Source organism: Strix aluco, chromosome 14, assembly GCF_031877795.1.
Source record: "Strix aluco isolate bStrAlu1 chromosome 14, bStrAlu1.hap1, whole genome shotgun sequence".
NCBI classification, from domain to species: domain Eukaryota; kingdom Metazoa; phylum Chordata; class Aves; order Strigiformes; family Strigidae; genus Strix; species Strix aluco.
In genome coordinates this window covers 22,490,066-22,518,030 of record NC_133944.1, presented here as the reverse complement: position 1 = coordinate 22,518,030, position 27,965 = coordinate 22,490,066, and the positions used below count along the sequence as shown (strand labels likewise).

The 27,965-nt window shown below is 43.8% G+C and overlaps 2 protein-coding genes across 4 annotated transcripts in view; one reads left to right on the top strand and one right to left on the bottom strand.

Annotated features, from left to right (window-relative positions):
- Positions 1 to 785: 785 nt before the first annotated feature.
- KCTD19 (potassium channel tetramerization domain containing 19) lies at positions 786 to 24,113 on the top strand. The gene is given in 30 exon segments (XM_074839358.1): positions 786 to 851; positions 965 to 1,031; positions 1,359 to 1,421; positions 1,477 to 1,535; positions 1,689 to 1,718; positions 2,555 to 2,644; positions 3,160 to 3,243; positions 3,245 to 3,307; positions 3,309 to 3,458; positions 5,106 to 5,245; positions 5,593 to 5,792; positions 6,737 to 6,856; positions 7,307 to 7,429; positions 7,432 to 7,489; positions 8,888 to 9,069; positions 11,787 to 11,890; positions 12,276 to 12,418; positions 14,365 to 14,448; positions 16,497 to 16,605; positions 17,946 to 18,253; positions 18,760 to 19,100; positions 19,240 to 19,296; positions 19,885 to 19,938; positions 20,210 to 20,335; positions 20,774 to 20,907; positions 20,909 to 20,932; positions 22,692 to 22,793; positions 22,888 to 22,900; positions 23,784 to 23,801; positions 23,893 to 24,113. Coding segments are annotated over 30 exon segments (3,333 nt in total).
- PLEKHG4 (pleckstrin homology and RhoGEF domain containing G4) overlaps positions 23,935 to 27,965 on the bottom strand; it is a 91,646-nt gene continuing 87,615 nt past the window's right edge. The window contains exons 22-24 of one of the 3 annotated variants that reach the window (XM_074839531.1): positions 27,612 to 27,808; positions 26,983 to 27,066; positions 23,935 to 25,766 (exon numbers count right to left, since the gene is read on the bottom strand). In XM_074839531.1, coding sequence (XP_074695632.1) covers positions 27,025 to 27,066; positions 27,612 to 27,808 — 239 coding nt within the window. In that variant the 3' untranslated portion in view covers positions 23,935 to 25,766; positions 26,983 to 27,024. Of the gene's footprint in view, positions 27,809 to 27,965 lie in introns of all 3 variants that reach the window. The other 2 variants (XM_074839532.1, XM_074839530.1) reach the window with 2 other exon arrangements.

The window sequence follows — 27,965 nt, the reverse complement described above, 5'->3', positions numbered from 1 at the left end:
TAGGACGATGGTCTCTTCCCTTGTAGGAGGATGGTCCCTTCCCTTGTAGGACGATGGTCCCTTCCCTTGTAGGAGGATGGTCCCTTCCCTTGTAGGAGGATGGTCCCTTCCCTTGTAGGACGATGGTCCCTTCCCTTGTAGGACGACGGTCCCTTCCCTTGTAGGAGGATGGTCCCTTCCCTTGTAGGACGATGGTCCCTTCCCTTGTAGGGATCCTCATTTGGGAGTTCCCTGGTCCTGGGGCTGTCTCAAAACCCTCAAGTGCAGCTAAAATAGACAACAAAGTAACTCATGGTGAAAGGATTTTTAAAAACAAGCCTCTCCACAGCACTGCCAGCTTTATATTAAAAGAGCAGGACTATTTTATAACTAAAAGATTGAATTTAAATGGAGTCTGATCACCGGGTGTAGAAATAACGTGCTATGCTTTCACTGAGAGGTATAAAATTGAGGATCTTTGTTCCTGGATCACTTCTGAAATTGGAATTTTTTTTTTTTTTTTAATTTTTTAAATTGCCCTGAAGTTTACTTCAGTCAACTGGAGGTCCAGGCATGTGCTTGTCCTCCTCCTGCCTGCGGGTGGTCACCGATTCCAACATCAGGGCTGGGAAGGTGAGCCAAGACCAGCCATGCTTGACCGTACATCCATGCCATCAACTTCCAAAGTCAAGCATGACGAGAAGTCGTAACCTCCTTTTACCTTTTGTTGTGCCCCACAGGACCAGAGTGCTAATCAATAAGCTCAGCAGGAAGGCTTAATTATAAAGCCACCAGAAAAAACACTGATGTTCTCACCGCTATTTTCAGCAATAACAGAAGAAATGAAAAGCCAAACTGAGGTTGTGGCTCCCGTAAGATTCCTCCTTTATATTTCACTGGTTTGTCCTGTTGAGTTTTGTGTTCTGTTGTCTCATTTACTGGGTGAAATCACACGTTATCCCTTTTGCTGTTGCTGCTTCTACAGAGCCGAGGCATCTCAGAGAGACAGTGGCAACTGATCCTGGCACATATTTTAACTAATCTTCATAGCTGTAACTTGTGTTTGATCAGAAACCACTGAGACAGTGGAAAAAAAAAAAAAAAGAATCCTTTTGGTGTTATTTTATGTTTTTTGGGTTTTCTTGTGGTTTGTATTACAAGGGGTACTTTCGAGATCTTTGAGTGAGTGATGACACACTTTTATTTCATGGTGAGTTGCTTGGTAGCAGTAACAACAGGATTACCACCAGCTTTTTTGTTAACGTGCTGGCTCACAAAAGCCCAATTAATCTATGTCCTGAAGATGGGAAGTATATGAAGCTTAAGCTATGAGTACTGGAACTGGAAGGAATTCACCTTCTCTGGCCTCAACCGCCAAGGTGGGCACCTCCACCCTGCAAAGAACGCAGCTAACGACCCCTCCACGGGCCTTCCCACAGCAGGTAGGCGCTCTTGAAAAAAGCTTATAATTATAATTTGTTAATCATGTTATCACAGCGTCCTCGGGGTGTGCGAGCAGCCTCCGCTCCAGCTTTAAATCCATCTCTGGTGGACAGGTAACCTTGGCAAGCTCATGTGCCCCTCGTCACCCCAAGCCCCTCAGCTGCCCACAGCCCCCCTACCCCAACCACCGGGCTCCTGTCACCCACCACCCCTGATTTGTCACCCTCATCACACCCGGGTGACCCCCCTGGGCCTTTTGCCCATAGCCTAGTGATGCTGCCATGCACTGCACAGTGGTAGGCTGCTAGCTTGAGGCTGATGCCTCTGAAATGGCAGCCTGAGCTGCATGAATTGCCTCAAGCAAGTCTGGAAGTAGTTTTCTTGGAGTCATGGTATTGATGAGTGGGTTTTGGTGGTCCTGGCTCTCTTCCCCTGTCCCCCAAAACTGGAAGGAACCTTAGAAATATCAAGATTTTAGTATCCTGTCATCTTTCTTTTAAAACTTTTCATCTTCCTTGCTTGACCAGGGTTGGGTTTTTTTTTCTTCATGTGTTTCATGTGTTGTATTCAAATATTTAATTTGTTTTGAAACTGCTGGTTAGTATCAGTTGATGATGAGAATAGCTATGAAAAAGTCTTGGCTAAGCATACTTTGTGGGTAACGTAATTGTGGTTCTCCATCATTAGTTTTGATTATGACAGCTCTCCAGCAGCTACAAGCTTTCTCCAGAAGCTACTAATTTCAATTCTCGCATTTATTAAGAGTGGGAGGTTTTCCCCATCCTTTTCCAGATTTCCTTTTTGACTCCCTTTTCTGTAACCACATGTATGAGAAATAGCCTAAAAACATCCAAGGCATCAGGTATTATCTTCCACCACGTTTTTTTCTGCTGTAAGAATTGTGTTATCCATTGTCAATACAAACTCTGTCTCCGTGGCTTTGGGAGCTAGCTGCTGTGGCGAAGGCAGGCAGGCTGTTTTCATTTTCAGGCTTGAATTGACTTTTCTGCCCATTTCAGCAGGGCGCAGACTAATCCACATCTCAGTGTGATACAATGACATGAAAAAAATTGGCTACAGGCCTTAACTGTGTGTTCTTGTCCTGCTTCAGGTGAATTTTCTCTCTGCTTAGCTCGCAGCCACCTATGTGCTTATCAAACGTCCTTTCACTGTGAACATTTATTTTATTTCCTGTCTTGTCAAGAGAATTGTGACCCGCATAGTAATAAATATCTGCACCTTAAAATAGTGACTAACTGTATAGAATGGTGTGTCCATAGGCAACAGGTTCTCTGGGAGGTTATGTGGCAGGTTATGCCGCATTTATTTTCATTTTATTACTTTTATTTGACTGTTTAAGGAAGACATTTGCCGTGTTTCATTTGCTGTTCTGTGTAACAAACTCAGTATACAGGTATACCAGGTTGGTCCAAAGATTTAACCATAAGTGTTACGTTATGTAAAACCTTGCAATTTGCTGATTTGTCGTGATCCTTGACCATGAACTCATATTAACTAAGGAATATGCATTGCATATGCATGCACATTCCTTAGTTAAGTGAATGGGAAGGTAATGCTCTAGGTTGTTTTTCCCATGCTTTATTTTTTGTCAAGCTACCACAGAATGGGAAATAAAATGCAAAAAGTCCGATGCAGTTTTAAAATAAAACGTCTTATTGTTTCAGAGTTTACAGGCTCAATCTTGCCTCTTCACATGTTTTCCTCTTCTGTTTGAAGGAACCAGACAGTGTTATGGAATCTGCAGAAGAAGAGTTAATTAATTTTAATGTCAGTGGCTGATATATCTCAATTCCCTGAAGTACAAGTCGCTCAGTTTCCTGAATCTCTGTTGTGGAAAGAAGCTTCTGTACAAGATCAGTCTGAAAAATCTAAGATTATTTATTGACCAAGATGGTTTTGTATTTAGGCACCTTCATTATTACGTGCAGACTTCAAAGTTATCTTTTCTCAGCTGTGTTGAATTGAATCTATTGGATGAGCAAGCATTAATTTAGCAGCTGACACCTTTATTACAAGTAAAGTGGGATATTCTATGTGACTTTATTAGAACTCTTTTCTCATTCTTAGATAATATTGTCTGTAGAAGGATGCCAGAGAGTTTGTGAATATAACTTTACCAATGCTTGTGGTAGGTATCCAAACAAATAATCGCCACATTCAGCTCATCTCCCTCAGTTGATGAGTACAGAAAATGTTACAAATTTCACGCTTGACCTTTCCGTAAGAGCTTGTTCAACAGTCACTACTTGCTTTTTTTAACTAAAGCTAAAGCAAGCAGAGACTTCCATCTGCCAGCTGTTGTGCTTGATGACAATTATACTGACCGATCTTGTTTCACATCAACCTTCTAATCCGAAGAGGGTGGGGCTGCCCTTTCTGTAGTTCCCTGAGAAGGTTCAGTCTGTGTGAAAACAAATTCATCCTAAGAGGCCACCCCTGAACGTGCTGTCATGTGAAATGGGGAAATGACAATTCTTCCTCTCCCCCTATTCAATAGCTGCGTAAACAGAAATGTTAAATGGATATCTGCAATGAATATTTAATTTGCTATTTAGAGACAAGTATTTTTTATTTTAATTACACCGTAGTTTTGTGTGGTGCCCAGTGGAGGTTGAGTACATACCTCCTGGCTGGATGTAATGTGTGGTTTTGTACATTAATATTTGCATTTCCTCTAAGTTTAATCTAAACTCTGAGTTTCTTTTGGTTTCTAATCTTTTTTTTTTTTTTTTTTTTGGTGGAATTGTCTCAAAAATGCTATGACACTCGTTATTTTTAACTCAAAATATTGGCATTTTGGGTAGAACGTGAACACTTTTGGATTTTCTTTTAGGACTGTGCTGAAAGATGTAACATCCCCAAATAGGTTGGGAGAGGAAGACCACCAAACTTCAGTAGTCTGTTATATTAACAAACTAGATGATCACATGTTTGACATGGACCTGTTGTGGTATCACCAGGAACACATTCCGCCGAGCTAGAGTTCTTGCATTTTCTGGCTTTTAAGTGATTGTCAGTGTAACCTTATTAATTCATGAAGCTGTTTTATGCACGTGCTTTAGATGTCATAGCTATGGCTCTAAATTTACTTTAATATCCTACAGCAGTACGTAACCATTTGTTCCAAGTCTAAAATAATCTGTTCATCGTTCAGTAAAATATTAGGAAATACAGACTTCATCATTCCTATCACTGAGCCAAACATCAATTCCTCTTTCTAATGATTATTCATACAGTTTATTGTAATGATGTTATTAAAAAGAGCCCGAAAAGTCTTTCAGGCTTTGTGTTGGGTTCTTGGCTATTTCTATTGTTGTATACTTTTACACATGCCAATGTGCTGTCTTGAATTCCAGAGCTAGAACACAAGGAAGTGCCATTAAAGTCAGACATTGAAAAATAGTTGGCTTTTTTTTTAATATTCATTTTATTACAAGTTCTTATAAATATTCTCCAGATGTTCACTCCAATGACCTTAAGGTACCTAAAACTTAGGAATCTAATATATGTTTGTTCTTGTCTGTACACAGTATTCCCTGACATATTTTAGTGATGTGAAGCGCAGCGTAGCATGGCTTAGACTCTTCCCCATGGCTGCTTTTGATTTTTGGATTAATTATTTGAATTCAAGTAGTAAATAGAAAAACTTTGTGTCTTGACAGCTTTTAGATAATTTGAAGAAGGAGAAATATAATTTACGTGTCCAGCCTTCAGGTACACCAATAGCTGAAAGATTGTTTCTGAATTACTGGAGAACACAAGAATGTGCCAACAAGCCATCAGAGATTCCTCCAACAGTTCCGCATTCACAGGGATTGTGTCCCAAACGGACAAGTTCTTTCCCACCCTTAGGAATGCCCACGGACTGTTGTCAGTTGTTGCAAGCCAGGAATGTTTTAAGAGTCTTGCAAAATTTTTTTTGTGATTATTTTTTTTTTTTTTTATTAGTCATCTTTATTTAAAAAATAGGAAACCCCCACGCAAATGTTTATTCATTTGTGCTGGGCTGTAAGACTTCACCCCTTGGGGAACATTAAATGTTGCACAAGATGAATGCACTTTTATTGGCTTTGCTGTACTACTCAGATCTCCAAAGTGTATATCTGAGCTCCGTTTTTCTTTACTTAAGCCTTGAATTTTCTCTGATTTTCTTTTCCTAGGGTTACACAAAAGAGCGCCCCTAGGGCTAGTGGATACACCCTTGCTAGATACAGAACACGAGGTCAATTACTGGTTTTTGCCACTAGATTTGGTGGCATATCCTGTACTAGTTCATGATGACAATTCGCTGTGGCTGCTTGAGAACGCAGCCCTGATCAAGTGCAAGTGCAATGAGTTGCGTTTCATAGGTAACTGTTCTTTTTTATTATTATTCTGACAGAATAATAAATATTTTTATTATTTTTATATAAACAATATAAACAATTTTTTATATTAAACTGTTTCTATCTTCAATAATACTTCTTTAAAGATCAGAACCTTTTAATCGTTTGGTTTGGTTTTGCTGTCTGCCAGTTTTACTGCCCTGTTTTAGCAGTCAAAAAACAAACCCTCTAGTGGGTGCCTCCCACAGTACATATACCTAAATTTACCCACTTATGGCCCTACTTGTTTGAGTTTTATTAATCCACCGTTTTTCTGAACTAAAATGCATTAATGACATGAGGTACCAGAACGGCTGTTAACAATCAGTAATTAAGTTAGACAAAGCTTGCATGGTGACTCTAAATATCTACGCAATCTTATATCTTTTCACTAGTAAAAAAATCATGTTTCATTCATTAAATAATCTTCCAGCTTCAAAAGAAGACAAGTACTTTTCAAAAGTATGGCAGGGTCACCTGCCTGCTCCATCAACATAGTTATTTCATCCTCTGTGAACTCAGTTAAGATGAGGTAGATGATGGAATCGCTACAGTTTTGCTCTGCCAGTCCTCTGATGTCAGCATATGGGCAAACACGTTTACGTGCACAGTGGGATGGACTGTGCCTAGGGGAGAAAAAAGCAGCCAAACAGAAAACCTCTTACATGGATCCCTCAGGATGCTGTGATAAAACTGACCTAATGCTGTGCTTCTCCTATCATTTATGCCGTGTCTGGTCTCCTCTAGCGTAAACCTTGGTTTTAGGATTGTGTTTTCACAGACAAAGTGTTCCCTGCTGTCCATTTATCCGCTGTGTATATGTACGTGAATAGTAATGCTGAAGGAATTAAGAACCTATTTTTGCTAGATCTGAGCAGTGCACGGAAGATGTCAACACACACGTCCTATGTTTTATTTTTATTTTCGAGTTAACATCTTCTCTGAGCAAAGAAAATTGCCTGATGACTTCTCCGACGTAGATGCCTTGGAGGAAGAAGTTTTAATTCTGGGAATTCCTGTGTTTATGGATGATGGGAAGATCTATAGAGGTAATAGAATGTACATAGCTATGCATTTTCTTCTTTATATGCATTGGTTTTAATGTTATTTTGTGAAATCGGGTGTTTGAAATGGAAATTGTATTCATATGATCAACCAGACTAGATATTAGAAAGCATTTTTTTACGGAATGGGTTGTTGGGCGCTGGAATGGGCTGCCCAGGGCAGGGGGGGAGTCCCCATCCCTGGAGGGGTTGAAGAGTCGGGTTGACCCAGCGCTGAGGGATCTGGTGGAGTTGGGATCTGTCAGTGTTGGGTCAATGGTTGGATTGGATGATCTTCAAGGTCTTTTCCAACCTAGACAATTCCGTGATTCTGTAACACTGAGCTGAGTAGTCTTGGCAACTCGTTTCCATAAATGTTGAGAATAGTGGAAAATATGTCAGTGATTATTAACCACTGACCTTCTGGGGCGCAGTCTTGACCTCCTCTTCTTGCAGGCGGCTGCTCCGCGGGGGCTGGGGGACGGCGGAGGGCAGCAGCAGGGGGGTCCCCACCGAAGTCACCGCTCCACGCCATGGCACTGGGACTGCTGGCCAACTCCCCGGAGTCAGCTCTGGGCAGCACCTGGGCAGGAGCTGCCTCCACCTCTCCGGCAATGGCGTCCTCTTCCAGCACGCCAGGTACCCACCCTGCCTTTACACCAGGCAACATCAGTATAACCTTTTAAAGAATGATAAGTTATCTAATGTGTTTGAAGCTGAAAAGGAGCCCTGTTCTCAGCAGCTTGTCCTTTAGTATTTGTAGTATTCATTTTCAGCAAAACTTGCAGGTAACTGTGCAAGCTGGCAGTCTTCTGTTATTGCCTGGTAAGCCTAAAATGCCAAAGTAATATATGTAAATATTTTAATAGACACATGCTCTTAAAACTTAAGATTTACCATTCGTTTAAAAAGGTTTGTATGAGATTTTCAAAAGCATCTAAATACCTGTGGGTACGGGTTTATCTGAAGTCACAGAACAGTCACACTGCTATGCCTAGTCCAAGAAAGAATGTAGACTTCTGAATACTGGGTTTGAGCTTGGTTCTTTGAGACGTACTTCCCCTGAGTCTCTTTAACCAAGTAATAAGCAATAGAACAAGAGATAATGGCCTCAAGTTGTGCCAGGGAAGGTTTAGACTAGATATTAGGAAGTATTTCTTTGCAGAAGGGGTTGTTGGGCGTTGGAATGGGCTGCCCAGGGCAGGGGGGGAGTCCCCATCCCTGGAGGGGTTGAAGAGTCGGGTTGACCCAGCGCTGAGGGATCTGGTGGAGTTGGGAACTGTCAATGTTGGGTTGATGGTTGGACTGGATGATCTTCAAGGTCTTTTCCAACCTAGACAACTCTGTGATTCTGTGATATTAGCGTTATTACTCAGATTTACCATATCAGTGTACAGGTTTAATAAAATCCCTATCATATAGGAAAATGGCTCCTTAGTGAATCATTCACCTGCTTGTTGTGATTTGAATTAAGTAAACCAAAAGAAATCACAATGAATCAGTTGGTTGTGATTCAAGCCTGGCATGCAACGAGGTGCTCAGCCACACAGATATCCATCAGCTACGGATTGAAAAACTTTCTGCACCTTTTAACCAACTTCAAATCTCACACAAACACACAATACCCAGTCTGTAAAGGGGGATAGAAAGGCAACAGGAAGATCAAACATACAGTCAGCTCATCTCTGCCCCTAGCATCTTGTCTGCACTTGCTGTTGGCACTAGTGAATGATCCAGTGTGGGAGAAAGACCATATTAAAAGCTTTATTCAAAACTATTGCGGATTATTATTTGATGGCTCCAGTGCGATAGCTTTATTTGCTGATGTTGGATTGTTCAGGGTTCTCAATACAAAAATGATGTGCTAAGTTACAAGTAAAGCTCAGTAGGTGCAAAAATACATTTTTAGGGGAATTCGTATTTCCTGACTTGTACTCATTAAAAATAAGCGGTAAAAATATCTTTTGAGAAAGGATAAAAAGTTTAGTGATTTCCTCTTCTTTTGGATAGGAATTTGGATATCCTTCTTTTGGATAGGAATTGGCTGGGAACTTGCCGACTTCCTCTCACTGGAAATATTTCTGAAATCGAAGAGCTCTGTGCTTATTTCAACCAAAGAGACACCACATGTAAGCCAATGAAAGATGCTTTAAAACGCTATCCGAAACAACAGATGCCAGCAGAGAGCAGAGATTTCTCAAGAGCTCTTTCATTTTAAAGTAGAATGAGCAGTGTTGCCTGAATACAACTAATCAGTCAATGATCTACATTGGCTTTTGAGGGATTGTTAGAGTACAAAAGTAACCTGAAGGTCTTGCTGACTGACAGTGCTTGTTTTCCTAAGATCTACTGCTACCCTGTTGCTTTATTACCTGGCTGTTGCCAACCGGTGAAGACTAGAGTAGTAACATTAGGTTCTAGGTGAAATATAGAGCAAGTCTTCGCTGGATTTAGGTAGTACTATTCATGGTTTTGAATAATTTTACTTGCTAAACTTGCCAGTCTTATTCATCACTGAATTGATTTGCTGAATCCAGTTCCTTCGAGCTTAGACCATCCAAGTTACTTTAATCAGAATATGTTCTACCTTAAAAATATGAGGTTTCTTTTGCTCCCAGTTTTCTGGTGTGGGACTGTTCTTACAACTCTTGCTATTGAACTAAGGAATCTATTTCTAAATTCCAGCCTAAGTGCATTCACAGCCACATTTAGCTCTTGCTAAAACACCTCTAACTTGAATGCTTCCACTTTGGCTTATCCCCTCTTCTCCTCTAATGCATTTATAGAAAAATCATGACGTTTTTCTATCAGCCCTTATTGTGGCTTCTTAACAAGAGTTATTATGGTTCCCCAATTAACCTAGGGATTTTTCTTTTCACCTATCCCAGTTTCCCCATATTCATAGAATTTAGACCAGAAGAGATCTTTGGAGGTCATTTAGTCCAACTCTCTGCTCAGAGCAGGGTCAAGTAGGTTGGGTTGCTCAGGACCTTGCCAGGAAAAGCTTTGAGTATCTCCAAGAATGGAGATCCTGCAGCCTTTCTGGACTCCTGTTCCAATAGTCGACTACTCTTGTGCTAAATAAAGTCACACATGGAATTTCCTCTGTTCTGACTTTTTTCTGTTGCCTCTTGGCCTAGCACATTGTACCTCCAAAACCAATATGGCTCTGTCTTCCCTAAACCCTCCTCGCTGTAGACAATAAGATCTTCCTCTAACCTGTCCTTCCTAAGCCAGTTCTTTCCACCTTTTCTATTATGCCATGTGCTTCAGAAAAGAGAAATTTAATCACACTTTGTACAAGGTAATCCAGTTGAAACCTCCCCGATACTTTAGACTATGCTACTTCTAATTCTACTGGAGTTAGCTTCCTCGGTACATCCTTTGTAGTTCCCTGTTCCATTTGTGACAAACAAGCCCTTTGTGATCAATGAGCGCAGACATCCCTTTGCCCCACCCAAGCACAAGCTTCCTGGTTCAGACTTCAGCTTGTAGGATCCTAAACGTAATTCCTGTAGCTAATTTGCAAGTCTGGCTTCTTGTTTTGTAGTAGTGACCTTACTTCTAGTTTACTCCACCCTCAAGTTCCTCTGAGGCTTTTTGTAGGGGATGATTACCCTTCCCGTTTTGGCCCATCAGCATATTTCACCAGAGCATGGTGAAGGGGCTGATGTTCAAAGTATTCTTCCCTGTCCCCTGCAAAAAGTGTGTATGCAGAGAGGAGTGAATTTTATCGATTCTTAGACAGAATTATAACCCTTGAGAAAGAGGATTTGATCTTAAATTGAAGCAGCAGTTAATGAAGTCTGTCATTATTGTGTAGGCTGGTGGATAACACATGCTAGAAAAAGTAACTGTGTGACTCGAATGTCTTAGCAGTAACTGATGCCTCAGTTGTACATATGTTATGGAAGATGGATAGTCCCGTTATAGTAGCTACATCAGACAGGCATATGCTAGTTGGCTCATTGTTTAGAGATAGTAGAATCTATTTATATCATTACCCATAGCCCTATAAATAATTCCTTTAAGAGTGTGACTCGTCTGTGTTCTGTAAAGGCCTGCAAAGGCTGTTGTAAGAAACACAATTCTCCAATCTGGAGCCCTTTTCAAAGTTAGCTGTGTTTTGGGGTTCTCTTAAACATTTTTTTTTTTTTTGAATGCAAATGTATTTTGATTTTCCTAAAACAGTGTCCCAGAACTTACTGACTATAAATAGTAATGTGAACTATGCTATTAAAGATTCCAACAGAAACTTTCTTAGATCTTTGTTGCCGCACTGAGGTAAGATGCGGGCTGAACCCAGCCTAAAATACATCCAAAGCTGTTGTGTTATATCTGCTCTCCGTGCATAAGCGCTCTTTGAGGCTTGGCCCTGCCCTCATACTGTCACCTTCAAAGGAAATAATGAAGTGGGGCTCCTTGCGAAGATGGGAAATGATGACAAAAAAAAGTTGCCCTGGAATTCCACCAGCTTTACACTTGCTGACAGGTGTATTCCCCTTATTTCCACTACTTTGGAAATAAATTATTTCTTTCTGTGGCAACGTAACAGTATACTTAGATACACCTGTCTTGGGTGACATAAATGAGCAAACATGACTATGCTACTGCATGTGGCCCTCTGGCTATTATTTTAAACCTGTTGAGGAGAGGTGGTTCGGCTGCAGCGCGGATGGACCAGGTTGCCCATACTCTGACCTTACATCCTGACTTGCCTTTTGCTCGCAGTTGCATGTGACCCCCTAAACAAAACATGAGAGTTCCAGCTCTGTGTGCACGGAGCGCGCTCTGTTAAGTCACTATCTCAAAGAATTATTATTTGCAATATTTTGATGTAAAATCCCATATCATATTGACATGGTATTTGTAACAAAATAATTACTACTTGTAGTTATTTTAGTTGTCATCTTTCTATCTGTTACTCCATCCCTAGATGCAGACTGGACAGCAGAAGTATCCGTGTGCTTACTCCATCAGGTTGTGTAAGTTTATGTAGGAAGTAACTGGTATGAAACTTATTTACAGACTTTATTGAAGGTATGGGTAATTAATTGTCTTTGCATCGCCTTCACATGAACCTTCCTAGACAGAATTTATAATTCTACAGACTAGAATCTATATTTCTAGTAGTAAGAATTATTAGAATGGTTTTGACAGGAAAACTTGGAATTATCAGAGCTCCACATGTAGACTGAGCATTTTAAACTAGGAAGTATGGTCAAGTGCCTAGGGGAAATAAATCTTGGACCTCCCAAGAAAGTACTTTTTGGGCTAATAATGTAAGTATTTTAACTAATAATATAAATAAACTTGATGGAACTGGTTTAATTCTTTTACTGAGAAAGGAAAAATCCTGTCTGGATTTCTTTCTCCCTATAACTAATGCCAGGAATCTGGTCTTCATGTATTTTTATTTCTGTAGTACCCAGAGCTGCTGTCAAAAGACAAGAAAGTCTGTTGGCTCGCATGTGGTCAAACTCTTCTAATCTATGGAGATGGGCAAATGTTTCGGCACGTTCTCAACTTTCTAAGACTTGGGAAATTCGTTTTGCCAAATGAATTTAAGTAAGCAGAGTGAATTACTGTGCTTCTTTTATATGATTAGGTGGTTGTAGGGTAAGTAAGCATGGGAGTTTGTCTTCTGATTTTTTTTGTAGAAAGATTGTGCAAAAGAATTAAGATTTTTCTTTTTTAGTCCTGAAGAAACTGTTCTATCTAAACATAAATTATTGGGATTCAGAGACTGTGAGATGTTTTTGTTTCAGTGTGTATGTCTTTATTCTAATGATCAATATGCCAGGGAACTGCACTGCAGGGTATATCACAGATTGGTGTACTGTGTGCACGACTTTAGCAAAAAGAAAAATGTTTTTATTGATGGCATCACTGAATCTCTGTTCAGATTTTTATATGCAGGGAACGCAAAGTCTGGCTAGCCCAGCTGAAAAATACTCCATCTGCCCCCTCTACTGGTATCTCTGCTCTAATGCTGAAAAATACATATTCCAAAACTGCAGTGGTACAGGAATGGATAAACAGGGGGTGCCTACAAAGAAGAGGGCAGTCTCCCTCCATATACATATCAATCTATTAGGTTTCTAAACTGTATCAGACATCGAGATGTCTTTAAACACCTTTTTCCTAAGGATATTCCTTCAACGTGTTTCACCACCCCTTTGGTGCTACGGCTTCTTGTAGCAGTGCCCCTGGTACTGATGCTTCTGCCACCACTACACATCACAATTCTTTTGCATTCAGCACTGCAGGTCTGCCTGGAATCAGAAGATCTTTTGGTCTTTTCAGTCCTCGAAGCCCTTGTTTGCTGGATTGATTCTAGTAGGCAGAATATCTTCACCACAGATCACCAGCTGATGTAGTCATTTTTAGCACGTTTAGCTGTATCCAAGAGGAGTATTTATTTTCATTCTTTTCCCCAAAGTCAATGGAAATGTTACACCAGTGGCTTCTTTGATATAATGGCCACCGGTTGCTTTCATGTCTGTCATCAAAGTCATAGGAGGCCAGATGTCAGACATTGCAGTTACATATACCAGCAAACTAAATACGTCTGGGAATGTTTCTGGTCAATGAGACCAGCTGCCTTTCTTCTAGTGATCTTCTTTAAGCTCCCAGAGATGGTGGCTTCACTCTTCCTGTCCACTGCAAACAGTCCCAGGAACATCTGAATAGCCAAAACATGTCTGGGAATTGTTGGAGAGAGTGTAAATTGGGTAGCGCCGAGCACAACGCTGAGAGCTTACTAGCAGAGATGATCATGTTCTAGGGCTAAGAATATTTCTGGGAATGGTGGATGTCCTAGTAGCCCATCAAATCCATGAACTGTTTTTATGGGATTCCCTATGGAAAATGCCACGGTGAATTTTCCACATGAGAAAAGTGTCATGAGTGTCACGGTGCAGAGTAGGAATCCTGCTTCTCAATATTGGGTTTTATCATCAATACCCATGGTTAATTAAAGAAGAAAAGAAAAAAAAAAAAAAAGTGGGAACAGAAGTTTTCACTTAACTAGAAGGGCAAAAGCTGGAAAAAATATTGAAATCAGCAAGTTTCACAAAGATTCAGAAAGGTGCTGCTGAACACCTCTGGTTTAGGAACTTGTTTATTTTGGTTGTGCCTTTTAAAAAATGTGTTGTCTAATTTGGGATTCCTGACACAAAATTCAGAATCTGTGAAAGTCAGTGGTAGTCGATGGGACGATTTCTATTTATGTCAGTAAAACCAGATATTTTTTTTCTCATTGTTTGGATGCCAGATATGAAACAGCAAAAAAAACCCCACTAAAACTGGTTTGAAAAAAATGGCTTGGGTACTTTTCAGTATTTAAAATGGTAGGCTATGTATCTGTTAAAGGAAAAATCACTTGTGTGAAGGCATCTTTCATTCTGGGTGGTGACTGCTTGAGCTTCCAAAATTAATATCTATTTAGAAAAAATAATCTGGTAAGATTGTTTTTGAGTGATTTTGCAGTTCAGTTTATTTGCAATTTACAGACAATGTCCTCCCTTTTGTCAAGAAGCAGCGGAGTACCAGAGCCCTTCTCTTTTAGAGGCTCTTTATCACTCTGATTCATACAGGTAGAGAAAAATTCTTTTCTTTCTTTTTCTTTTCTATCATGTAACATCCTTTCATCCGACCTAGCAGCGTTTGTCCTTTGAAAGGAGCACAATTTTCTCCTTTCCTTCTGAAATGCAGCCACTGGAGGATGACAAATTCCACTATCTTTTGGGCCACATTTTTTCCCATCAGTTATTTGGGTTCTGGAACAGTAACAGAATAGTCCTCAGCCAGCTCTCCAGAAACCAAGGAAAAAGGCAACTGACCCCCTAAACCCAGATATTGAGAATATTGCAATGCACGCTGGAAACCATTGTACAGAGACACCAGACTGAGCAGGGACAGTCTGATTTATCACCTTTGACTTAGCCCTGGCTTTGCCGAGCCCCAGCTGGTTTCTGCAGACCCGCTGGAGGATTCACCAGCACTGCAGAGTAGAATGGCACGTGTTCGATGCAGCATCACAGAAGAGGATTGAGATGAGCTAGACTTTAAATCTAGACAAATTAAGGTTGAAAATAAGCCATAATTTTTTTGTATATTAATTCATTGTTGAACATTTTCTCAGAGACTTATGTCTTTGCTGCTGACAGCTTTAAAAATGAGATGGGGTGTTTTTCTAAAAGATATTTAGCTGTTAAAACAGAAATTGGCATTCGGTGTTACTGAAGACCTCATCATTGTAGTGGTCTTCTCTTGCCTTATAAAATCTGTGAATCTGCAAACGCTAGTGTTTTATTCTCTACTGTGCTCATTAGAGGGATGGACAGAACACTAAAATGTAGGCCTTTTGGAAAGCCCACAGAACTGAGACATTTCAGCTCCTGAATGCAGAGTTCTTTAGAAGATGACCTCGCATGGCCTTCTCTTCAGTATTTTTCTAACAGAGCTCTGGAATTTTGTGTATTCTTATTTAGGCTGCTCACAGGCCATTTAGGCATTTTAAAGTAAAAATATATCCATTAAAATCTTCCCAAAAGACCATGAGTCACTGCAGCAGGTTCTGAAATACCAATGTCACGGTCTGTTTGCATCAGGATTTCCAATCTCATTGTACTGCCGTGGGCAGTAGTAGGACACACCAGTGGCAGCTACCAGTATCCCACCAGTGGTGACAGCAGTTCTGGATTTTATTGTAGATCTCTATGAAAAAGAAATCCTAAATGTCATTCCCCCACTTGCTCATCCCAGTGCAGGAACCTCATGTTCCTATACCTGTAGAGCAAGAGGAGGATGTCAGAGGAACTCTGAAGCACTCTACACATGAATGACAAAATTCTGTATTCCCTAGGAGGCTTTAGCTAAGGACTAGTGCTACTCTAACATAGACTCTTCCACTGCTCGTTGGTGCTTTCCCATCAGGGAAGGTGTCAGCATCTCTATCATATACACCAAAGGCCTCTAACAAAGTAAACCAATGGGGTTTGGTCCCTGGAGTTCTTTGCTAGGTCATATGTCAGCTCCAGAGGCAAGCTTAGTACATCTCTGTCTACAGGAGATGGAGAGCAGCAGATACTCTGTGCTTCCAGAGTTGTTTCACCATTTCAGAAACTGCTGTGTAGCTCAGGCAGTCACTGTCGGGACTTGAGTTCCTTAAGTGGACTCAAAATTCAATTTTGAAACCATGAATGTGGGTGGTTAACCTGAATCCGACTAACTTGCTCCCCAAAGTATCTAGAACCTCTTCACAGAAAAGAGAGAAAAAAACTCCAAATCTGATGTCAGGTAGACATGGCTTACATAAAGCTATTCGTCAAGGTTTTGTGGATACTGGAAAAGATACAAGAAATAATTTTTATCTTCTGTGTACATGCAACATCACATTTCAGAAATTCTCATCACAGGCGAGCGATGGAAACTCCTGGTCCTTTGCTGCCCTCATATCGTGTACTGGTGATAACTGTGAACTCCTTCCATTCCCAGTAGTTTAAAAGTAGTTGGTAATAATAATGCATGTGATATGCACAGATCTGATGGTGACTGGAAGTCCTGACAGCTCCTTTTGCAGGTTGGCTGGATGTCACCCCTGGAAAAAGTTCTGTAATCATTGTAATTATTCATTTTCTAGATTATGGTTCCAAAACAATGAAGTGTACAAAGGAGTTTCTCTTCCATGTAGAAGATTAAGTATTGTGTCTTGGAATGAAGAGCATGAGTTCAGCAAAGACTCGAAAGAAGTAAGATTTGGTTTTCAGAATACATTGGCATAAAGCACTTCTAAAAGCAATTTGAATTAGAAAAGTGCCAAATTTAAATTTGCCAGTACCATCTTGCTTTTTTTTTTTTTTTCCTCTCCAAAATCATCTACAAAATGAGTCTTGGAAATCTCTCTCTCTCTCTAAAAAAAGAACATCTTCATTTTTAAAAGCCAGGCTTTAGGCATCAAGAGGGAACAGAGAACGGCAATAGAGATTCCGTTTGCATGTCACAAACCCACGAGAGAGCTCCTTCTATAAAGAGATAACTTAGGGGGAGATCCACACTTAATTCCCCAGTCGATTGCAAGGCAGGGTGCCTAGCTGAGTGCTGGGCTTTTATTTCTGTTTTTATCCAATGACTGCATGCTGTAAAGTCATGCAGTCCAAAGCATAAGGTCAGGATCCTCTGGTCTGTGTTATCTTGGTTTAAACCCCACAAGGCCACAGTCTTTTAGAGCCTCCTTTTGGTCTTGTGATTCACATGCCTGGTTGCTTAAGCAGTCCCTGTCACCGAAGGGTGGGAAGTGCTTTCATGCAGACTGCAGTGTGGTTTGGAAACCAGGGCACTTTGCCTGGTCACAGGAGATAAAGGTTCTGATCCCGCTGGGCAGGGAGGACCTCGAAGGCAGATCTCCTGGTTCCTAGGTGGTAAAGATGGCAGCAGCAAGCTTGAGCAGTGCACTCAGGCAAGATAACATCCTGCAGAACCTTTATCTAGTCTTTGGAGTCAGTGGAAGGGAGAAAAGTTCTTCCTGCTCAAGTCTTTGAATACTTTTAGTCCTTGGTTGGACACCAGCAGCTGAAAGTTGCCTTCAGTCTTCTAAAGAAAGAAGAAATTAAGGTGCTGTCTCTGTAGCATTCACATGCTGCTACCAAACTGGTCCACCCTGTAGCTTAACACTGGCGTTCGTGTGGTAGAGTGGTTGCACAGCTTGCTTTAACTTGTCAAACCATCTTTCTTGGACAGAATGTGCCGCTGTCAGTTCAGATAACCACAATTCTCTTAGCTGTAGCAGTAGCAGGGATGTTGAGGTGCTGCTTGTGTGCCTTGGCCATGCCAGTGTCCATCTTCAGGCTCAGCAAAATTCAGCGCTAGGAACTGAGGTGATTGAGGACACCAGCACTGAATTATCGTGGCTGGGTTTGGAGAGCCTTAAGGCCCCACAGCCAGCACAGAAGTGAGAATGTATTTTCCACGATTAAGAACTCAGTCCTTAAATACTTGTATTATAATGAGTAAAATACCTCAGTTATTAGGAAAGGCAAAACTTACACTTCCTTCCGTATCAATTAGAAATAACATTTCACTGTATTTTTAGGTGTACCCATGTGCAGCTGTGGATTCCACAAAATGCTGTATTAAGACATGGAGTAATATAAAAAACCTGAAGGGAAAGCAAGAGACCAGTGGGGTGAAGTATTCTGAAATGATTTTGCAGGCTAAAGGGATAAAGCGGAGGAATACACCTGGAGGATATGACACATGCTCGGACAGCCTGGTAAGCTCCAGCTTTTACAAACATTTGGGAAGCCCTTCAAGGAAGAGAGGGATGAGAAGCAGTTTAACAGAGCAAGTAGAAAGTAAAGACTCAGCAAGTCACATCCAGAAATTAATTTCCCTGGTAAAGGAATCACAGAATCAGAGAATCATCTTGATTGGAAGGGACCTTGAAGATCATCCAGTCCAACCATGAACCTCACACTGACAGATCCCAACTCCACCAGATCCCTCAGCGCTGGGTCAACCCGACTCTTCAACCCCTCCAGGGATGGGGACTCCCCCCCTGCCCTGGGCAGCCCATTCCAACGCCCAACAACCCCTTCTGCAAAGAAATCCTTCCTAAGAGCCAGTCTGACCCTGCCCCGGTGCAGCTTGAGGCCATTCCCTCTTGTCCTGGCGCTGCTTCTTTGGCTCAAGAGACTCATCCCCCTCTCTGCACCCTCCTGTCAGGGAGTTGCAGAGGGCCATGAGGTCTCCCCTCAGCCTCTTCTCCAGACTAAACCCCCCCAGTTCCCTCAGCCGCTCCCCATCAGACCTGTGCTCCAGACCCTGCACCAGCTCCGTTGCCCTTCTCTGGACACGCTCGAGTCATTCAATGGCCTTTTTGGAGTGAGGGGCCCAAAACTGAACGCAGAATGGGACACGGTGAGCTCCAAAAGGTGTGATTTTCAGCATGTGAGAACATCTGACAGTGGTATCAGAGAGAGTGTATCTCAGTGCAACACTCCTGAAAAGGACAGAGGTGTCAAAGCTCCTGTTGCCTCTGCTCCTGGAAAAATAAGCTTTACAATTCAAGAGAACGATCACGTTACCCAATGTGAAGTCAGGGCTGAAGGAAAGCAGCTGGAGAAGTACGTGTTCACACAGAGTTTGCCAGTTACTCCAAGGGCTGGAACGCATCAATGCAGCACCATAAAAACTACTCCCGCAGTAGGAAACGATGCAGAGAATGTAAACAGGGAGCAACCAGAAGGTAGATGACTGCTTTACGATTATTGTTTTCAAAAATGATGGGAGTAATTAACTAAATGACTTGTATAAATAAGATACTTTGATCAGGCTGATGAATTTCAGTGACAGTCTCAGCCCTTTTCTTGTTCTTCTGCTCATAGGAAGTTTTTCCAGTGAAGGAAGAGACAAAACCTTGCAAATGAAACTCATAAAAGACAGTGAGTTGATTGTCAGCTGCTAAGCAGGGGGTGGATTTTACCGCTTGTTTATGCAGAGTTTAATACTAAAAGTGTGCTTGCCAGAAAGGTGGAGCAGCTTTTAGCTTCACTGGCATGAATGAGTTGCTCTTTCACTGCCTCCTGTTACTCTGCCTTTAGAGCTGTGCTTGTTTGATGTGCTTAAGTGATCCGGTTAGTTAGTTACAGAAATCTGTAGTTTAGCAAAAAAGATGGAAGATTTTTCTGCTAAACCCAGAAGATTCCACAGGCATGTGCGGGAGTTAAAAAAATTTACCCGCTTAGCCAAGCTGCTAAGTGCAAACTCAAGAAAGCACAGTGGAAAAGCTCAGTCCAAGACTAGTTCTGACACCCTGAGAAGGATGTGATTTACCCTGCACCACTTCCACCGTGGGCAGCGGGGCAGGTTTTCACAGAGTCGTTGGCAAAGCAAAATGTATTAATAACAATTGTGGATGGTTTTGTTACTATAGCAGTGCAAGCCAGGTTGTTATTTTCCTAGGAAAAAAGCCTCTTTCACATTCCATGAAAGAATCCTGGACTGAATTATGCTTGGGTTCCGCTAAGCAGTACGTAATGGTTACTCTGAATTTTCCACGTGGAAGAGGGAAGTCGAGAAGACGTGTAAGGTTGTACCTAAGGCTGTAAATTATTTGGTGCGAAGATTGTCGTTTACTGTCTAGTGGTGTTTCACCTTTCCTGGCAAAGCATCACAACAGAATAAAGACAGAACAAGGCGTAACTTTGAAGGGAAGATGACAATACTTGCGTTCGTACTTAAAAATGGCCAAATGTGTTTGTGCCATTACTACTGAGAGAGTCCTTGGTGGAAAATTCAAACTGTATACCTTCACAGAAACAAGGGATAGCAAACAAACCGTCGTTGTCCTGGCAGGCCACAGAAATGTAGGATTGATTCTTAAAGCTGAACATCCTCTGGTTGTACAAACAAGCACTGTTTGCGGCGCTGGGCTGGATGGCAGCCAGCTGGATGCTCCAACCCATCAAGCACTGCCCAAAGGTAAAGAACTGTAAATAGCTCTAGGATCTTGCTGCAGAGCTTTTGTCATGAAAACCATTCTCTCTGTCAGGGTTTGTTAGTTCTGACTGAGTAACTAAGGTTATCGCAGCCGAACTGCTGCTTACATCTAATTCTTCAAAACAGCTGGACAGCAGCTGCCTGACCTAGCAGGGGCCTTGAATATTTACTGGTGGAGCTCTTCGATGCAGCAGGAAAGATGCAATGATCTGAAATCCATATTCAGTTTTTATTCAGGCAAGCTCTTACGTTGAGCTGAGATTTGAACACTGGCTGTTAGGACTCAGGGGCAGTAAAAGCTTGGACAGGAAAGGCATTAAGAAGCCCAAAGGCTGGATAACTGAAATGGTGAATGTTGAAACCACCTTTTTTTTTTTTTTTTTCCTAATGCGTTTGTGTTCTTTCAACTGTTCCTTGTAGATATAGTTTTTCTTACCTTTGCTCTCTCGCATGAGGACATATTCTACACCAGGAAGTGCCACTTTATCCTGACTGATGTCATCCTGAACTCAGTAAGGTAGAAGGATCCCAAAGAAATCCCAGCCAAGGTCCTTGGTCACCCTTGTGAACAGGCTGTGGGTAGGTACAAGTTTCTAACTGTCGCAGTAGAGACGGACATGACAAACATCAGATTGTGTGAAATGACCAAAACGGCTGCAAAAGCACCTTTATTGTTCTAACAAGCCCTTTTATAACCTTCTTCAAAGTAGGTGTTCATACAGGATTGGTTTACTTTAGTAACTAACAGTTCATGATTGGGTGATAGTTTCTCGCCTGAATGGTCAGGACAGTTCTTCTTATCTTAGTTCTCTAATCTTGTTTCCATGGCACTTCTCGGGACTTTCTGGCCTCTCATGGATACACTGGAATCTCGTCAAGGTTAAACTCTTCTTCAGTGAGACTAGAGGCAGACCCGCTGCCTCCCCCGACATCTAACAGCCCGGATGAGCCGTGGTTGCTTGGCTTCCCCAAGCTATCGCCGGGGTGGCAGAAGTTAGAAACTGGGCTCTTCCCCTTCGGCACCAACCACCCGGCTGCTCCGGCAGCCACAGTTGTCACTGCGCTGGTGTGACGCTGATCAGATCTGTCGTCATCTCAACCTTTCGGGCCCCACGTTGGGAGCCAAAAGGGAGTGTTGTGGTTTGAACTCGGCCGGCAGCCAAACACCACGCAGCTGCTTGCTCATCCTCCCCTCACCCGGGGGATGGGGGAATTAACTGGAGAAAGGGAGACTCATAGGTTGAGATAAAAACCAGTTTAGTAATTGTAATAAAATAAAACAATAATAGAAAGTACGAACGGGTAATGCACAATGCAACTGCTCACCACCCACTGACTGATACCCTGGCTAGCGATCCTGAAAAGCCAAGACCCTGCAATAGCAATCCTGGAAACAAGAGAGAACCCCCCCCCCCTCCTTCCCGGCCGCCCCTCCTGTCTGTACTGAGCATGACATTACATCCCACTGGCTACTTCGGGTCCGGTGCTCTGGCTGTGCCCCCTCCCAGCTTCTTGCACACCTGAGCACGGATGGGACATGGGGAGTTGGAGAGACCTCGATCTCTTAACAACCATAAACATCAGTGCGTTATCAATCAGCGGTCTTCTCATACCCAATCCCACACTGATTCCAAAACACAGCACTATTCTAGCTACTAAGAAGAAAAATTAACTCTATCCCAGCCAAAACCAGGACAGCTGGGCAGCTGCAGGCCCGAAGGGAGCACGGGGCTGCTCAGCACGAGGTGCGGGTGCAGCAGCAGGGTGCCAGGAGTGTTTCCAGGTCTCTTTTTTTAAAACCAAGGGTAACCCCTGAAGCAAAGGACTGGAGTGCCAGCCTCGGGCAGTCTAGCAACACACCCCGGGGGTGGTGGGGAGGTTTGGCCTCCAGTCAATCCTGCAGCAATGAAGAAATAAATAGCAGTGCTGTGCTGTGGAGTTGTGGCAGAAATAAAGGCCTGATCCCAAGGAGCCAGGGATTTCAGGGTTTTTTAATTTGCGTTGGAAGTAACTGATCTCCCCCACAGCCCCTCCCCAGCAGTCCTGCTTTATGTAGCTCCAACCAGAAGCATTTTTCTTCTCCCCTGGAAGAGGGGGAGAAAGGTGTACGGAGAGGGACTTGGGAGAGCTTGCCCTCCAGTTTTCCTCTGCTCGTGGGTGCGTGTGTGTGCACTCGATTGATTCCAGCCCGGCTCCCTCACACCAACCCTTTTAATCTAACAATTAACCCTGACCAAGGCCGGACTGGGAACTTCAGCCAACAGGTAATTTCACTGTTGTGCTCGCTGGCAGGAGCTGGGCACTGGCAAGCCCGCCCGTGTTGTGTTCTGTATTTCAGACCCAGCATCTCACACCCAAGGAGTTTGTGGCTGATTTATTGACCATGGAATATTTTAAAGGGGGCATAAATGTTCCCTGAGAGCTACTTCAGTGGGTGGAAGTAAGTAGCGTTTGCCACCAGGTGATGCTGTACGGCTGAGCCTCTTTTCTTCCAAATGCCCTTGGCTTTGTTTAAACTGGTTCACCGTCCCCAGGTTGGTTTGCAGAGTGAGTTAAGGGAGGAGGGGCACTTTATAGCACAGATTGACTCATGGCATGTATAGTCTCAATAGAAGTTTAAAATTCTGCTGCTCATTTAGAAGATACCCACAAAAAGTGGGCCAAAGACTTCGAGGGTTGCTAAGAAACAGAAAGAGTCGGGGGTGCTGCCGTGATTTGAGGGTGGTCGTGGGTTTGTGCTTTTTCAGCCGCTGCCTCGACCTGCTGGTCTGCAGAGGGTTTGCTGGATCGGTTTCATACTTTGCCTTGGAAACATAAGTTCACAGACCATTAATAAAAATTTGAGCCAGCTACTTTTTTGAAATGTTTTTATGTTCTTGTGGCAGGGGAGGGTGCACACCTCACCTGCCACTTAAGGAAAAGCCTTTTTGATCAACTTTAACTTCAAACAGCGACCTTGTTTATCAGAGATCTTTGTAGCAGCTGCCACCTTCTGTCCCATTTCTTACACTTTTATTAGTGACCCGTGGGGTTTATTTAAGAGAAGATGACGCTTTCACACAACCAGGCTGCAGCTCTGGCCCCAGGCACCCGCACAGCTGCCGTCCCTCCCTCTGCCCGCCTGGCCAGGCCAGTTTTCCACCCGTGACCCAGCATTCATCCCACTCCTGACTGGGGTGGCAGATAAACCCTCGCACTCAGATGATGATTCCCTGGGGAGAAAATTAGAAAATGCTGGGCCAGCAGCGGGGCAAAAGCTTGTCCCTTCCCTGGGGCCTCATTTAGCCAAAATGAACAAAAGAATCCCTTCTTTCTGCTAACAGATTTGTTAATATTTGCCTGATAAAATCAGAATAATAATCAGGGGTCTTCATATTTTATTTTAAGCCCTTTGTGGCCCTTTGCTATTCCTGTTTTCACACCCCTGCAGCCCATCGTGTGAAGGAGGGTGAGACACCACCAGTTTCACCCCAACAGCCTGGTTTAGGTGCCCAGGGACAACCGCTCTGCTCAGGGCCCACCCGATCCCTCCTCTGCAGCCCAGGGCCTCGTGCTGAAATCAAGATACAACGCAAGCAAGATTCATATAAAGAAAATAACCTTTATTAGACAAATCAATCAAACCCTGAAGAAACAGTATCAGGTAAACATTACTAAAGGTTTTTCCAGCAATGTAGAAACCTTTGAAACTGAGAAATTCAGGAAGTTTCATGTTCCTCTTGTTGCATTAGTAAATTCTCTCCCTCGTGACATGAGCTAGCGCTGTCTTGACAGCCCCCAAATCTTGCATTAACTCAGCAATTATTTTAAAATAGTAACTTCTAAAATCTTCCCTGTGCAACTGTTTCCCACACAATTTCGTACATAGGTGTCAAACTGCATTCTCTTTGCTGTCTAAAAAAAGAGCAAGGTTTAAAAAACATCCAGCTTGTTAAAAATAAACAAGTGTTTTATGTACAGTACAGGAATTTCCAACTTGGAGGAGCACGGTCTGTCTGTTGAGGGTAGCTCAGGGGGGTGAGGTTTAACATCCGAGACTAGAGCACTGCACTGGCAAGGGCCGGGCAGCTCCCCCCCACCGGCAGCGAGTTACTGCTCCATCATCTTCCTCAGGCTAAATGTGACACCACTGCGCTCACACCTGGGGGAGCTGCGTTTATAGCACTTCATCAACCAGGAGTAAACAGGAGCTTGGCAGCAAGTAACTACAGTTTCCAGAAATGCTAATTTTAATTTCCTCTGAGAAGAGGGAGGGTGTCACCGGCCCAGTGAGCTTTGATGTTACTCACGAGGACGCAGCCTCGGAGCACAGTGCACGTTTGTCCCCCAGTGACACTGCGCTACTTCAGACAACGTGCATTTAAGATTCAGCATTATAATCAACCCATTACGCTCAAAACCTGTCAGTCTCGGATGCCCCCACCAGCCAAAGCTCCTCAGACAAGCCACAGCGGTGGGACTGAAGTACCTGGAGGGGTGTTGAGGCAGAGGCGAAGCAAAGAGACAGGCCCTGTCACCCCAGAAGGCGGGGCACCGCCGCCACAGGGCACGCTGGGGTCTAACTTTGCAACTAGAACTGGGCCCAACCGGGACAGAGACCTGCCACGGGGACAGTGGCTGCGTGGGGAGTGGCGTAAATTAGAGCCAGGAGCCTTCTGACCTCCCAGCTCCCTCCTCCTCCTCCTCGCTCCCAGCGCCGTCTGTCTCCACCCGGGGAGAACACCCTCAGGATTTACACCATTTAGCTGGCAGGGGGTTAGTGCAGAAATTGCACAGGGAGAGCACAAGAGCTGACAGATGGTTAAGACAGAGATAAGCTCAGCACCGAGGCCCTGGAAGAATCATGTGAAGAAACGATTCACTGTAACAATGAAATTGCTTTTATTAAAACAGAAGTGTTAAGCCAGGAAAATAAATTATTGCTATGATAGACATATTTAGAACATAAGGAAGGACGTTAAATCTTGAGCTCCAGGTCAATATAACCCTGAAACAGAAAGTTACACTACTTTTCTTAAATACCTCAGTTTCTCTTCATGCCCTTCCAAAAACTTTATAAAATGTGCAGCTTACAGAACAAATAGTAACAGAGTCACTCGTAACAAAAATCTGTACAGCTCATAGCTTTAAAAATAATACATTTTTTTTTTCAAACTGCTATGTTACTTATTACTCATAAATATAGGGCTAACAAGTTTTGAATGCCCAAGGTCCCATCCAACACCAAAACTATTATGTGTCATTGACAGAAACTTTCTTGGGACTTCCCCCCCAGCCAGAGGTCAGGTTTGGGGCTGTTTGAAACCGCCTGATTATGTGTAAAAAAAAAAAAAGTATCTTCATGGGTGAAGACTGTCTCCTTCTGCTGGTCAGAGGCCTGGGGTCTTCAGTGAGTTTGAAATGGCAATCAAACCTGGAACACAGCACCGTGCAATGGGTTAGACTGGCTGCACTCCTGCGACGTGGCAGGATCCCACAGGTCCCTCTGTCCGGGCCAGCAGTGATTTTGCAAAACGCTTGAAAACCACCATTTGTCAGAGCTGCGTTTTGGTGGGGAAAGAATGTTTTACTGAAGAGCCTTCGCAGGGGAAGCACGGCTCCTCCACAACGCGGGGGGCTGCCTCTGCACCCCAGGCCTCACCCAAAGGCTCCGTGAAGCCATTTCCAAAGTCTTGTCTGTGACCCCCCCACCAAAAGGGGCTCTGGACCTTCAGTTTTAACCTTGGCTGGTTCTGTTTGCCTGGTTACGAACTCCTGTACCTGCAGATCTCAAGTCGTGTGCTTGTAACACCCCCCCCCCCTAGCACCAAACCTCCTCACCACCCTGTGCCTTGGCCATTCCAGCCCTAGTCCTGCTTCTCACGTTCGTACTCCCCTGCTCCCTGGGAAAAGCGGGGCTCAGTCCTAAGGCCAGAGAGCAAAATGCCGAGTCTGAGTGAGCCGTGATGTGACTTCCCAAGGGCTGCCACCCACACATGGGTGGGATGCCCTGCTGTGAGTCTTGCAGGGCTCAGCCCTCCTCAGATCAAGAGCGATTTCCTCGCAGACGAGGCACCCTCCAGAAATCAGTAAGTGAAGTACAGGAGCAACAACCAGCAGCTCCCTCGGGACATCCAGACCCTAACCTAGCAGGTTCCTCCACCTGGCAATGTGCAGTTTCCTTTGGAGGTTCAAAGGAAACAGTGGGATAAATCCAGCTTGGGGAGAACACCGTGGATTCCCCAAAGCAGTTCAGAGAAACTAAGAGCAGGATTTCGGCAAACAGCCACAAGAAACAGATTAGTGGTTAGACAGCTGGGCAGCATTCGGGGGGAAGCAGCTCATCTGAACACTGATGACTGGGTGGTGCTCAAGCCTCAACTACCTGAAAGTGATTTTGCTTTTCCTTCTGCTTCTTCAAACCAGGGAGGTGTCAGAGTGGCCGTTTAAGGTGACGGCTCCATGGGAGCCGCCTCTGTGGGAGCTGGTCTGCTCTCACCTGCTGAATGAGAGCCCCAGAGACCCGTCAGGAACACGTGTGGAAAACTTCTCATCGAGAAGCAGAGGGTAAGGTTCTCCTGACTCAGAGCTACTGACAAACCTGACCAGCACTCAGAGCTGCTGGAAAATCCCCCGCAGGGGCTACTTACAACAACTCCACTTCCTTAGGCGGTATACGTGTGCAGAGGGGCTCACACTATTGTCGAGGGACTTATGGTGACCTGGCCTGCTTTCTGCAGAGGAGAGAAGCCAGCATTAGTACAGGGTTAGAGGACAACAGCATCAGGACACGATCTAGTGGGAAGGGAAGCAGCTGAGAGCTCTCAGGAACGTAAGAGGAGACACACTGACACCTCGGAGCGACAGGCTCCCACTCCTCCATCTCATCGCTCCCCAGAAGACCCAAACCTCCCAGGAAAGGAGCTCAGCAGCATTGGCAGCAGAGCTCCACCCATCCCGGAAGGTTACGTATGTACCCCAGCCCCTGACAGCATTACAGCTCCTGTGTGTGCATCCCCTCCTGGTGTAGCCTCCAGCACTGCAGGTCCTTCCCAGGACACCTCCTCAGGGCCACCCCCGGGGAGGCTCTTGCAAGAGAGGGGATTCCACCCGCCCCAGAGGCGGCGAGTCTCTGCGAGAGGAACGGTCACTTCCCCACAGTGACTCCTAGCCCGAAAGCAGCATCTTCAGCCCTGCCATGAGAGGCAGCAGCTTGAACCAGGGAGGCAGTTGCAGGAACAGGCAAAGCGAAGAGAGTAGTTTGGCTGTTTGCACTTACTGCAGAAATGTACTGGCTGTTTGTGAACCTGGGTTTCTCCTCCATCGCAGAGCTGTGTTGGGAGCCTAGGGGCAGGTAGGGGGGTGAGCCCATCTCTTCACAGAAGCTTTCTTGGGGGATGCTGGAGACACAGCCGCTGTCGGAGCCGCTGGAGCCGCTGCCTGACATGCAGTGCGATGACTCTGAGCTCTCTGTTGCTGGGGGAAGAGAGGAAGATCGCTGATGACCATGAATTTGGTTTACATGACTGAGCCACATACATTTGATAACATATCTATTAGCAGAGGCACCGGCCACACAAGCCCACAGAAAACCCACCCTCCTGTCTAGGCCTCTTAAAAGCCATAGGCAACA